The sequence below is a fragment of the Loxodonta africana genome, chromosome 1, assembly GCF_030014295.1.
Source record: "Loxodonta africana isolate mLoxAfr1 chromosome 1, mLoxAfr1.hap2, whole genome shotgun sequence".
NCBI classification, from domain to species: Eukaryota; Metazoa; Chordata; class Mammalia; order Proboscidea; family Elephantidae; genus Loxodonta; species Loxodonta africana.
In genome coordinates, this window is record NC_087342.1 from 95,678,299 (window position 1) to 95,691,046 (window position 12,748).

Sequence of the window (12,748 nt, forward strand, 5' to 3'; positions counted from 1 at the left end):
CAGGGTAACACTGTTCTGTTGGAACGTTCTATTGGGCACTCATGTCTTCACGGCTATACCGAGTCTCTCTGAAAATCCTTTAGGCTGATTCCATCTTAAACACCTTTGCCTCTCCAGCACCTAACATAGACATATAGTTGCTGCTTCCGAAGTTTACTAAATTAATCAAAAAGAAAAAAACCCAAAACCGTTGCTGTCGAGTCGATTCTGACTCATAGAGACCCTATAGGTCAGAATATAACTGCCCCATAGTTTCCAAGGAGTGCCTGGTGGATTTGAACTGCCGACCTTTTGGTTAGCAGCTTTGACACTTAACCACTATGCCACCAGGGTTTCCATCAAAACAGAGGTGGGGCTTAAAAAAGACTTGGAGCTTAAAGTTATTGGCACTGTGCATAGGAGACCATGTTTTTTCAGGGAGAAGGGAATCATGTCTACTATAAGCTTATGTTAAATTAAGAAAACGTATCTTCAGTCCTCAGCCTCCAAAACCCTTTGGAGCCATTGTGACGGTGGTATTAGCTGGTGAGAAACAGGACCAGTGGGCAGATGAGAGGGTGATGGGCCAAACTTCCCCAAAGCTTTCCTCCCAGGGATGGTTGGGCCCATGCAGCTGCCAGATGCGTCAGTCCCCGTCCCTCTGTAACCCACCAGCCCCTTGGGTGACCTGAGACATGTCCATCCTATTAAAGCACCTGTGGCAGGAATAGCAATCAAATGGTTTCATTTGTAGCTTTGCTCAAGAGTTAATTTTTGTACATCAGTCTCCGCACCCCCATTTTCAGTCATGCTCTGACACTATCTGATGCTTTTTATTTTCTAATACCTGATTATCCTCCCCAACCTCCTCCCACCCTCATGCAACGCACACCACCACAACTCTTCAAGATGCCATCTCACCCTTCCCCTGCTCCACAAGACCCACTTTTGGGCCACTTCCTTCGAATTTGGTCTGGACTGAGCAATTTACCACCTACACAGTATCTGGCATCATTAAAGTAAAGCTTTGATTTGTCCAACCAGACTGTGAGGTCCTTAAGGGCAAATTCCTGAGCCTTCTGTTTCTTAAAGCACTTAGCAGCACTGATCCCTGGCACCCATTCAATTATTGATTGGCAGAGGCCATCTGATGTATCAAGGTGGTGATGGTGGAAAGGCTGGTGGGTAACAAGACCGCGGCCATCTGCGGTTTTTATCCACGTGCTCTTGCTCTGCCTTGCCAATTCGACTGGTTTCCCTGAGTCCACGAGTCATCTGGAGGATACATTCCAGATGACAAGGAAAGGGGCTGGCAGAGGACTCTAGCTGAAAAAGTGACGCTTTGGGGCCAGGAGATCCAGGCCACAGAGAAAATCCATCCACTTGCCACCCTCAGTGGGAAACAGAAAGGCCGGCAGCTACTAACATTTCACAGTAGGATCCAGGTTAAACAATCACAAGGCGTGTGAACACAGGCAAACCACTTGACATCACTTGAGCCAGCAGAAAACTGGATAAAAAGCGATCTTTGGCAAGGCAGCAAAGCCGCACTGCAACAGCTTCCTCAAACACCATCTCCTTCTGCCAAGGCAAGCTTCTATTTACTGGTGGTTCAGATTCCAAGGCTCACCTTCCAGGAGTTTAAGTGCGTGTTCAGGGTTGCCATTGGCTGCCACCTAGTGGTTGAAAGTACAACTGTGTATCAAGAAATTGGTGGCTTCCAGTACACAACTACCTGGGTGGTTTGGGAAAAAGCTATCCCCTGCATTTTAATGTCTTAATCAACTATTATCCATCACTGTAGGTCTGGCTGTTAGTACTCCACAAATTCCTGAGACCCCATGCCACAGAACGGCCCACTTTCATCAGCTGCGTTTTCAGTCTGAAAACCTTACCTTCGTGGGTCTGTCCGGAGATAGCGCCAGGACTCAAGCTACCACCTGTTGGCTGGTTCTTCAAATGTTTTCGCCTTTGCCCCAGGAGCACTTATTTACTGCTCTAAATCATGGTGACTGACCTGCAAGCCAAGGTCAGTATGCCCACCTGGAGACTATCCCCCTGAACCCTCACTGGGCTTTTTCAAGGCCCTCCTCTTGCCACTGTAATTTGCTGTGAAGGGCCACAGAAATGACCCTTTCATCCCCCCTCATTGCCTCTCTAGTATACGTGGCAAAATGCACCTCATTTCACTAAGGGGAACTTTTGGAGCCAGCAGAAAATGCACACAATTTTTACGATTCCCGAACTCACTGCTCATCCACTTATTCGCGTTATATGCTGAGTCACTACTTACAAAGGCCTTCAAGAAATTACATTTTTCCTTTCCACGGAGCCTTGGGATAGCAAAAGCACCAACTGTCCAGTGTTTACTCCAATTGTGGGAAGACATGAATTGCTGGCTGAAAACGATTTCTAGGCTTTCCCCCATTGTTAGTTTGAACCGGATTTTGGTTTTTTAGGTCCTACCTTCCCAGATATTCCCAAATAATGAGCACAGAATCTCAAATCCAGGATCAACAGAACACAGTTCCTTTCCGACCAAGCACAGTGAGCCAGGGAGGCTGATGTGGTAGAAATGCACAGGTTTCCAACTGCATCCCTGCGGTGTGGTACCCAACACTGCGGACCCGCCTCTGCAGGGAGGCACCTGCTGGAACCAAACGGCCCATGAGAAAGCCAACCGCAGCAGCTCTAGCAGCAACAAGTGACATCACTGCAGACAAAGACAACGCCCCAAATCAACCCAGTCTTGCCCTACTTACATTCTGACCCTTACACCGTTTCCGTTCAGGCTTCATGATGAAAACAAACTGGGACACTCTTTTAGTTTTTTACTGGCTACAGGTTTATTCAACACAAAACAATCCCCTCCAACTTTACTGAGGTGGCTGACCACGTCCACGACCAAATCCGCCTCTCTGCAAGAGAAAACAAATGATGACATTAGTATTAGCAGCACACCCAGTTCGCTCTTTTGAGGTTTTGCTAACTTTCAGACCTCACTGCTACTGGAGAAGCCCCGAAGTTTAACAGCTAGAAGCAGGTGCAGGCCATCGATCCCAGCCCTCCCCTTACTGGCTATGGGGTCACCTTCACCTCCTAGGCCCTCTCCCTCATTTGTAAAATGGAAATACAGCCATCCTCTCAGGATGTATTCATATATACACACACGAAAGCACTCAGCACAGGGCAGCTCATTTCTACTGTACACACGTCCTTTTCACACCTCAGACCTGAGAGCAAACGTGTGCTGTAAAGAACTGCCACGGGACAGAAGCTGATGTAATGGTGACACGCGAGTCCCCATGCAAAACATTTGACCTGGACTGACTAAACTCACAACTACCTTGAGATAGTTATCAATCACCACCTCTATCTTATAAATGAGAAAACTGAGGCATAGAGGGGAACCTGCCCAAGATCGCACTATTGTACGGATGACAGAGAATACAATTCCAGACCACCTTGGTTCCAGGGCACACTTAATCTCCACTGTTTTCATACGCTTCAGTTTATATAGCCACATTAGGGGCTTATCACCGGCATTAAGTGCAACAGAAAATACCAGTATGCTACACATAGTATTGATTTTTGAGACTCATTTCAGTAATTCATACATAAAAGCTTACATACTGTGTCTCAAACCCAAAATTTAGAATCTGTGGTTTGAGAATATATGGGGTCAAGGAGGGGAAGTAATCTGACACATTATATTGTTTCCCCAAAACCTGTGGACCCACAGGGCCATCGAGGATACTCACAAACTGGAATTCAGTTGCTGCCCCAGCGCCAGCCTCGGCTTTCTTGTCAGCACCAGCTGGAATGAGAATCACCAGTTTAGATTCATCAACTGATCTGATCTACCGCAGAATGAGGAAGACAAGTCACCCAACTCAACCCCACTGGGAAGGCTATGTTGGCAGCTGTACTACTCTAAGTACAAGTAAATTACACCTTTGCTTCCTGCCCACCTCTCAGCATTCCTTAAGTCACCCTTGAAAAGTCACAGCCTTTACAAACTACTGCCTGCTTTAGGAAGGCTGCCCTGACCCTCTTACCCACAAAGCCTGAACTATGTGTCCTTCCAGGTCCCATAAGACCCTCCCTATCACTAAGTAACTTATCACGTTTCAGATCGGCACCTCAATTATAGAGGAAGTTCAATAAAGAACAAAGAAGCAAAGGCAATGAGAGGCCACAGAAGTCCCATGCAACTTTAAATAAGACCACAGGGAAGGGGCAGACACAACAGAGATCTAGTGCTGCACTGTCCTATATGACAGACACTAGTCCGAATTGAGATGTGTGCAAAATACAGACCAGATTTCAAAGACATAAGAAAAAATGTAAAACATCTCAGTAATTTTATACAGATTCCATCTTACATACATTAAAAACCAAACCCAGTGCTGTCGAGTCGATTCCGACTCATAGCGACCCTATAGAACAGAGTAGAACTGCCCCATGGAGTTTCCAAGGAGCACCTGGCGGATTCGAACTGCCAACCCTTTGGTTAGCAGCCATAGCACTTAAGCACTACGCCACCAGGGTTTCCTCAGATACATCAGATGAAGTAAAATACATTAATAGCCATTTAACTGGTTTCTGCTTGCTTCTCTAAGTGTTGTCGTTGTTAGGTGCCCGGGTCAGTTCCAACTCACAGCGATCCTATATACAACAAGACGAAAATGTGGCCACTAGAAAATTTAACTTTTACATTGTGGGGGTGGGGGGCAGAAGTGAATATGGTTCGGTTAAATCTCATTAGAGCAATGCTTAAGCCTCCTTTTAGCCCATTTCAGACCACTCACTGTAGGCTCCTCTGCCAGCTCCCCCCTTGCTGTTGACCAAGGCAAGCTACCATGGTCTCCCTCCCTTTCTCCACACCTTCGTACATGCCAAGACTCTCACTGAAATGCTCACTCCCCTCAACTTGGGGACCCCTGTGGCTCTGGCCCAGCTGTCCTCTGGGGTTGCTTTTCCTGACTCATCTTCCTGTGTGTCATGACTTCTAATATGAGCAATCACTAACTTCCTCTGGAGCAAGAAGCCCCAGAAGCTGAAAACTGGTTTTATCCAGCACCAAGTCAGGACGACACTTAGTACGCACTTGCTGAAGGAATTCACTCTTACTACTTTTTAAGGGTGGGATCTACAGCTGCTAACCAGAAGGTCTGCAGTTCGAATCCACCATGCACTCCTTAGAAACCCTATGGGGCAGGTACTCACGTCAAGTGCCCACTTCTATTTACATGTGAAGAATCAGTGAGGATGACAAGAAAAATTTTTTTACACCTTGCTTTTATATCACAATTAACTTAAAACAAAACCCAAACCCAATTCTGACTTATAGCAACCCTGTAAGACACAGTAGAACTGTCCCATAGTTTCCAAGGCTGTAAATCTTTATGGAAGCATACTGCCATATCTTTCTCCTGTGGCGCAGCTAGTGGGTTCAAACCACCAACCTTTAGGTTAGCAACTAAGCACTTAACCACTACACCGCCAAAAACCAAACTCACAACCGTGTTGCCGTTGAGTCAATTCCAACTTATACTGACCCTACAGGACAGAGGAGAACTGCCCCAGTGTTTCCAAGGAGCACTCGGTGGATTCAAACTGCCAATCTTTTGGTTAGCAGCTGCAGCACTTAACCACTACACTACTAAAAAAACAAGACAAACAAAAAAAAAACCCATGGCTCTTGAGTTGATTCTGACTCATAGCGACCCTATAGGACAGAACAGAACTGCCCCATAGAGTTTCCAAGGAGCGCCTGGCAGATCTGAACTGCAGATTCTTTGGTTAGCAGCCATAGCACTTAACCACTACGCCACCAGGGTTTCCAGGGCTCTGCAATTAACTACTTCTGCCAAAAAAATAAATAAAAGGCAGAATGATCCTTTAAAAACAAGCCAAATCCTGTCACTCCTCGGCAAAAACACTACCAATGGCTCCCCATTTTACTCCAGAATAAAATTCCAACTCCACACATGGCCCAGAGCCACAACCTTAACTCCAACTCTCCTGCTGTCTTCTCATTTTGCTGTTTAAACAAGCCAGGTGCCTCCCTCACTCAGGGTCTTTAGGGTTGCTGTTTCACCCGCCTGGATGCTCTTCCCCCAGAGCTCCGTTCACCTCCTCAGGTGTTTGCTCACATCTCACTTCTGTCTTTCCCGAAAAATCCTATTTGAAACTGCAACATCCTTCTCCCTTTTTCTCCCACAGCACCCACACGATCTGATATATTACATACTTATTTTACTCATCTGTCTTCTATCACTAAAGTTCCAAGTTCAACGAGGAGGGCTTTATGTCTGTTACATTCACTGTGTTCTCAGCTCCCAGAACAGGGCTTGGCACACGACAGGCGCTTAATGCGTATTTGCTGAATAAATGAACATCTATTATTCCAAGTATTTGCTACACAAAATAAGATTTCGCATTATGTCTGCAGTAAACAACAAAGCTAATTCGAATGGGCCCTGCTCTCAAGGGGCTTACAACAAACTCAGAAAAAAAAAAGCATTTCTTCATTTTTGTTTTCAAACTCAGATTCCTCTTTAGTTTCATCCATACTATGAATGAACCTAAATGAACGAACTACTATGAAGGTCTAAAAATTTTAACTCCTAGTTGCTTTCCTGAAAGTTGTCAGTTCTGCTCCAGTTAAAGGCCTTCAGCTAAGGTTTTCTGTCTCAAGCTCAGACAGCTTTCTTCCTAATTCCCATCAACCAAATCTCTGAAAAGAGAAGAAGCACAAAGGACTCCAGCAGTCCTGATGATCTAGAGATTGAAACTGGGGATCACTCCCCAGTCACCTTGGCTCTGAGAATTCAGAGACTCTACTCCAACACCTCTGACATAGGTGGCACATTACTTACGAGGCACAGCACTCCGTCTGTATGTGTCTCTGTCGGCCTCCCCTCGGGTGAGTCTTGCAGGTCGTTCACCCTCCAGACCTAGATAAATTAAGCCACACCATGAACAGAAGGCAATGTCAAAGCTCTGTTTCTTTAAAGACAAGAACACTGAAATCTCTCTCTCCTGTTAACAATGGGCAATCACTATCAGTTATGAAGGGTTAACGGGGACATGCACTCAGGGCCAGAACTGTTGTCAATGACAATTTGGCTTCTCAAAGGCCCAGAAAACTCGTATCTCAGTTAAAATGCCACACATCTGTCAAAGGATTGCACTCTTTTACAGCACTTCTCAACATAAACATTTTCCAATTACTTGGCAAATTTAGACAGCTAGCCATTTCTATAAGCATCTGCATTGCCAAATTTTGGAACCTGAGCCATATCTAAGTTGAAAACTTTACAAGTGGAAGGGAGGAACCAAAGTGTTAACTCCCTCCACCTCTAATATAATATTAAGACGACAAAAATCCTTTAGCTCTCCACTGACACCCTATATACCTACAGTCAGGCTGTGGAAGAAATATTAAGGCACCGATTTATTTTAAAAAACAAAAACTTAATAAACCCCAAACCTGTTGCCATCGAGTCGATTCCGACTCATAGCGACCCTATAGGACGGATTAGAACTGCCCCACAGGGTTTCCAAGGAGCCGTGAAAAGCTGACTTTTTGGTTAGCAGCAGGCCTCTTACCCACTGTGCCACCAGGGCTCACCAAAAGTTAACAGCTACCTTTAAAACCTGCCTCAGAAACACTATAAGGATTAATCTAGTATTCCTAAATCCTCTCTATCCAGTTATCTTGGATTAGCATACCCATTACCATTCAGTCGATTCCGACTCATAGAGACCCTATAGGACAGAGTAGAACTGCCCCGTAGCGTTTCCCATGAGCAGCTGGTGGATTTGAACTTCTGATCTTTTTGGTTAGCAGCCGAGCTCTGAACCACTTTGCCACCAGGGCTCCATGGAGTAGAAAAGGGACTACTTTTTAGTGTAGAAAAAGGCTGATCCTGCAGTAACTGGTAGAAACAGAACTAAACCTGAATCTCAGAAAGCAGTGCTTCTCAGTCCTGACTGCACGTTAGAATCACCTGGGGGAGTGTTAACACAAACAAAATACCAGGCCCCAGCCAGGATCAACTAAATCAGAACCTGTACGGGTGCAGAGAGATACTTTTTCTCCTAAGTGATTCCAAGATGCAGTAGAGAATCTTTGCCCTAAAGATAGATAATCCCAGTTAGCCACCAGGATCCCTTAGAACACTGTCATAAAAAACACAGATACCTGAGAGCCACAAGGTCAGGCTCTCCTGGGAAGCCTCAACAGTTTGAGGGGGATCTGTGTTTAGGATGTCTTCATCTCATCACCCTAGCCCACAAACTTCTAGAAAGTTCCCAGGATAAATTTTTTTCAGAATTTTGTTTAAGATAGGAAAAGAATCACAAACTGGCAAAATGCAACTGCAAGCCAGCGCTGAGCCAAAAGCTACATTGCACACAAATCATTTCACCTCATGATTGTAAGAACACTCTCTCTCCAATTCTACTCTCTATACTACAGGTGTTTAATGCCATCTTATGGATTGGCCTGAAAACCTGAGTCCGCTTCCCTTACGCACTGCATGCCACGGCTGCAACAGACAGGGGGATAAAGATTCTGGGACTTGACCAAAGTCCCACATACTGCAGTTCCAATAATGACGCCAATGGCATTGTTATAAGGCCACTTCTGACATACACCTGAAAAACGACCAATTTCACACCAGAAAGCAGCTTCAGAGCAGGTCCCTGGACATTTATTTGGGCACCATACCTTTAGGTCGTGGCCTGCCAGTCTCAGGACGGCTGCGACGCAGGGTGGCGGGCACAATCTCAGGGGGCAAGTGGAGGTAATCACGGAGATACTGGATACCTTCGTTGGTAAGATACCAGTAGAAATGCCTCCAGGCAAACTGTTCCTTCACGTAGCCTCGTGATTTGAGAGACTGTAAGAGGAAACCACTGTTAAGCATATCTAGAAAAATACATTTCAAGAAACTAGAGGCTGGGATGTAGAAACCTGGTGCAAAGGAAAGCTGCATAAGCATTTCACAGTGCGTCTTCAAGTGCTTGCACGTCTACCTCAAGCATCTGGCTGTCCTGACCTCTACTTGGAATTTGCCTTGAACGTTTGTGGGAAAACGTCCACCCTAGCCCAGCAGCCCCCGACTACCTGCATGGCCTTCATGACGTGAAGGTTGGGCACATTCTTGTCTGCCAGTTCGGGGTGCTTTGGCATGTGGACATCCTTCTTGGCCACCATCACCCCCTCCTTAAAGAGGAGTTCATAAATGGCAATCCGGTTCTTCTTGGGCATCAACATCTGTAAGAAGAAGGCAATCACTAACAGCACTTCTGAGCAACGTGGCCCAGGTACCGTAACTAAGTTCTTGATTCCAAACAACCACAGGAAACCATCGATCATTGGGCTAAAGATCTCAAACACACGGTAGAGAACGTGCAGGAAGGAGAAACACACACTCAGCAAAACTGAATCCCGCCAGAGATCAGTTCCTTCCCCCACCACCAAAAACAATTCAGGTGAAAAACACTAACAAGGACATTAAAAAAAAAAAAAAAAAAAACCCGGAACGGGGGTGCATATTCGCTTCAGACTTTCACAGGCTCTCATAACCACAAAAGAAGAATGAGGAGAGCGAGCACAGACCCTGTATGTGAAAAATACTTGTAGACCATCAGCGACAATACCTAGTGAAGAATCACGCAATTGTACCTGAAGGGCTACGCAGGAAGGGGCCTGCGGTGGAAGGCCCTCGTTTCCGGACACGCCAGGTGAACCCCTAACAGCAGGACTAAGGCTTCTGAACCCTCAAATTCCGCCACTCTCCCCGCTCCCCGAAGCTAGAGCTCCAGGGCCAGGAAAGGAGGAGGCTTGGGGTGAGCGGTCCTGGCCCGAAGGAAAAGTGCTGGAGGCTTGACGCTGCCACCCTAGCCCCGCCAGGCTGGTCCTTGGCCTGCATCCTCCCCTGCTCTCCCTCTCTCCGCCGATGGCCCCCGCCATTAGGACGCCAATCTTCGCCTGCTAGCACCCCCCTATGCTACAGAAGTGCGCCCCTGGTCGCTCTCGCTGCTCAGAAATGGGCATGCAGAAATGAGGGGAGGTGCCTCCCACCCCGACCCCGGGGAGGCGCGGTGACCACGACGGCTGGATGGCCCGGATGGGGAGACGATAGAACCAGGAGAGCGAGGAAACTCACCGCTGCGACTGCTGCGTCGGGGGCCGAGGCTGGAAAGGAAGGAGCATGCGCGGCACAGCGTCTCTTCCGGGCTGGCGTGGTCCCGCCCCCCGCCAGGACCCGCGTGCTGCCTGGGGTGGCCTCGGCGGTGCCTGAGGAATCATGGAGTGGCTCCAGGTGGCGGCGGACCGGGACCGCCTGGTGGACAGTCATGCATGTACCTTTTAACTCCCGCCGCGAGCTTCATCGATACATGGTCACTTTTATGTTTGTGCAGTCCCTTTAGGAACACGCTACTTCTTTTCCCACCAAAACCAAAAAAACCAAACCCGTTGCCGTGGAGTCAATTCCGACTCATAGCGACCCTATGGTAGAGCTGCGCCATAGGATTTCCAAGGAGCGCCTGGTGGATTGGAACTGCGGACCTTTTGGTTAGTAGCCTTAGCTCACCGTAAGTGTTAACCACCCGGCTACCAGGGCTCCAACGATAATACCAATTAAAAATACCAGAAACTTACCAACCAAAGATAAAGATAATCACTGTTAATATTTGGGTGTATAGGCTTCCAGACTCATGTATCCACACAAATATATTTTTTAACAAAAATGGTAGGTATATATAAAACAATGTGTCACACGTTGTTTTGTAACCTGTTTTTTTCTCATACCAGTATATGTTCTCTTTTTGAGTTAATAACTAAAATTTAATGACTGCGTAGTAGTCCACAGATGAATGCTTTAATCTCTTATGATTGGATTATATTTTTTAAATCTTCCAGTATTATAAGCAATGATGCCATGCACATATTTGCACTATTGTTTACTCTTTTCCTTAGGATTAATTCCTGAAGTGTAATTGTTCAATAACGAAAGGTATCTTTTTTTGTTGGTTTTGACACATAAGTCACATTGACCTGCAGTATGACATTATCAGCTTACATTCTCATAAGCAGTTAATAACAAGACCCACTTCCCGGATAACCTTGGTCGTTTTTGTCAGTCTGAAAGATAAGAAATAATAACCTCATTGCTGTTTTAATTTGCATTCTTTGATTATTGTTAAACGTTTTTCTTTTCTCTTTAGGCATTTATGTTTCTTCTTTTATAAATTGTTTATATCCATAACCTGTTTTCCTATTGAGAGTATTTTCTTATTGACTTGAAATCATTCTTTAACCCTTTGTCATATATTTTTCAAATATTTCCCCAAATTTTCATTTGTCTAGATTTTAATGGCATTTTGAAATAGAAGTTTTACATTTCTTTATATTGAAATCTATATAGTTTCAGACTAGTACAATGCTTAAAAAGTCCTTCCACATCTTAAGATTATGGAAATATTCACCTATGGTTTCAAGTGCTTTTGTGGTTGTTTCATTGTTTAAAAATAAGTATTCTTAGCATGTTTAACGTAATTTAAGAAGAGAAGCTTGAACATATGGACAAGGAACAAGATAATATAAGGACTGGTCAAGCAAATTTGAAAAAGCATAAAACTCCTGGAAATAAAAACTAAAATGATTTAAATTTAAAATTCAATAAAAAGATTAAACTGTAGGTTTAATACACCAAAAGAGAATATCAGTGAAATGGAAAATAGAAGTGAAAAAATATTCACAGTGCAGTTCAGAGATTCAAGGAGATGGAATATTTGAAAGAAAGGATAAGAGATACGGAGGACAGAGTGAGAAAGTCTAATATATGTATGTATTAGGAAATAATAGAGAAACTGGGAAAGAAGCACTGTCAGAATATTTTCCAAAATTGTTGAAGGGCAACACACTTAAAATTCAGCAGGCTCAACAAATCCCAACGTAGACAAATAAAAATAAATCCATGCCTAAACAACAGCAACAAATAAAGGTTAAGGAAGTTGCAGAACATCGAAGTCAGAGTCTTAACAGCAGCTAGCAGGAAAAAAAAAAAAAACACAGATGTGACTGCTCACTTAGCAGCAACACTGGAACGGAAGTCTATACAAATATAGTCTCCCAAGTTTCTTCCCTCACAGCAGCTAGACCAATGGTGCTACAACATAATCAGTCGGTGTCATCCCCCTGCTTGAAACCAGTAGCCTCCCAGCTCACTTAGAAAAAAATTCAAAGTCTTTATGAGACTTCACTTTTAAGTTTAAATCTTATTTCCTCCTGGCAGGTTTTGTGATGTAAAAAAAAAAAAAAATTCCTCCAAAGGATTAGCCAGAGTCTTAACACCATTTCTTGAATAAACTATGCTTTTCTATTTATCTGAAATAACACTAAATTGTTCATGCGAGATGAATTCAATTTTAGATTTTGTTGCGTTTGGGGGGCCCATGGGACAAACTGGTGAAGATGCCCAGTATAATTTTAGATGAAGACCTCAGAACTTGTTCTATGGGAGATTGCTAGATTACAGTTAGAGGTGAAAGCACCTTCTAAGACCTTCTGAGGATCTGAGATCACCTAGAGAGGGTGTGAAGTGAGGAGAGGTTGAGAAGGGATCCCACAGCACTTCCCAGGTCACCTTAAATGGTGTTGTTCCCATGGGTGTCTCCATCCCTGGATGGCACTTTCCTGAGGGCAGGGACCATGCCTTTTTCCTCTCTTGATACCTTCTCCAGCATT

At 44.9% G+C, this 12,748-nt stretch overlaps 1 protein-coding gene across 1 annotated transcript; it reads right to left on the reverse strand.

Moving 5' to 3' along the window:
* Positions 1-2,800: 2,800 nt before the first annotated feature.
* RPS10 (ribosomal protein S10) lies at positions 2,801-10,273 on the reverse strand. The gene is made up of 6 exons (XM_003421031.4): positions 10,164-10,273; positions 9,119-9,268; positions 8,720-8,891; positions 6,864-6,941; positions 3,741-3,796; positions 2,801-2,897 (listed from the first exon to the last, which is right to left on the reverse strand). Exons 2-6 carry the CDS (start codon positions 9,266-9,268, stop codon positions 2,856-2,858), a joined length of 498 nt encoding a protein of 165 aa, XP_003421079.1. The 5' UTR covers positions 10,164-10,273; the 3' UTR covers positions 2,801-2,855.
* Between the last annotated feature and the right edge of the window lie 2,475 nt (positions 10,274-12,748).

Bases quoted from the DNA above. Each gene is read 5' to 3' on its own strand.
- RPS10 (XM_003421031.4), bottom strand. From the start codon at position 9,268: ATGTTGATGCCCAAGAAGAACCGGATTGCCATTTATGAACTCCTCTTT. The intron at 8,892-9,118 runs GTAGTCGGGGGC...TTCCTCTTACAG, and splicing joins ACGTCATGAAGGCCATGCAG to TCTCTCAAATCACGAGGCTA. The intron at 6,942-8,719 runs GTATGGTGCCCA...TAATTTATCTAG, and splicing joins TGGCAGGCCACGACCTAAAG to GTCTGGAGGGTGAACGACCT.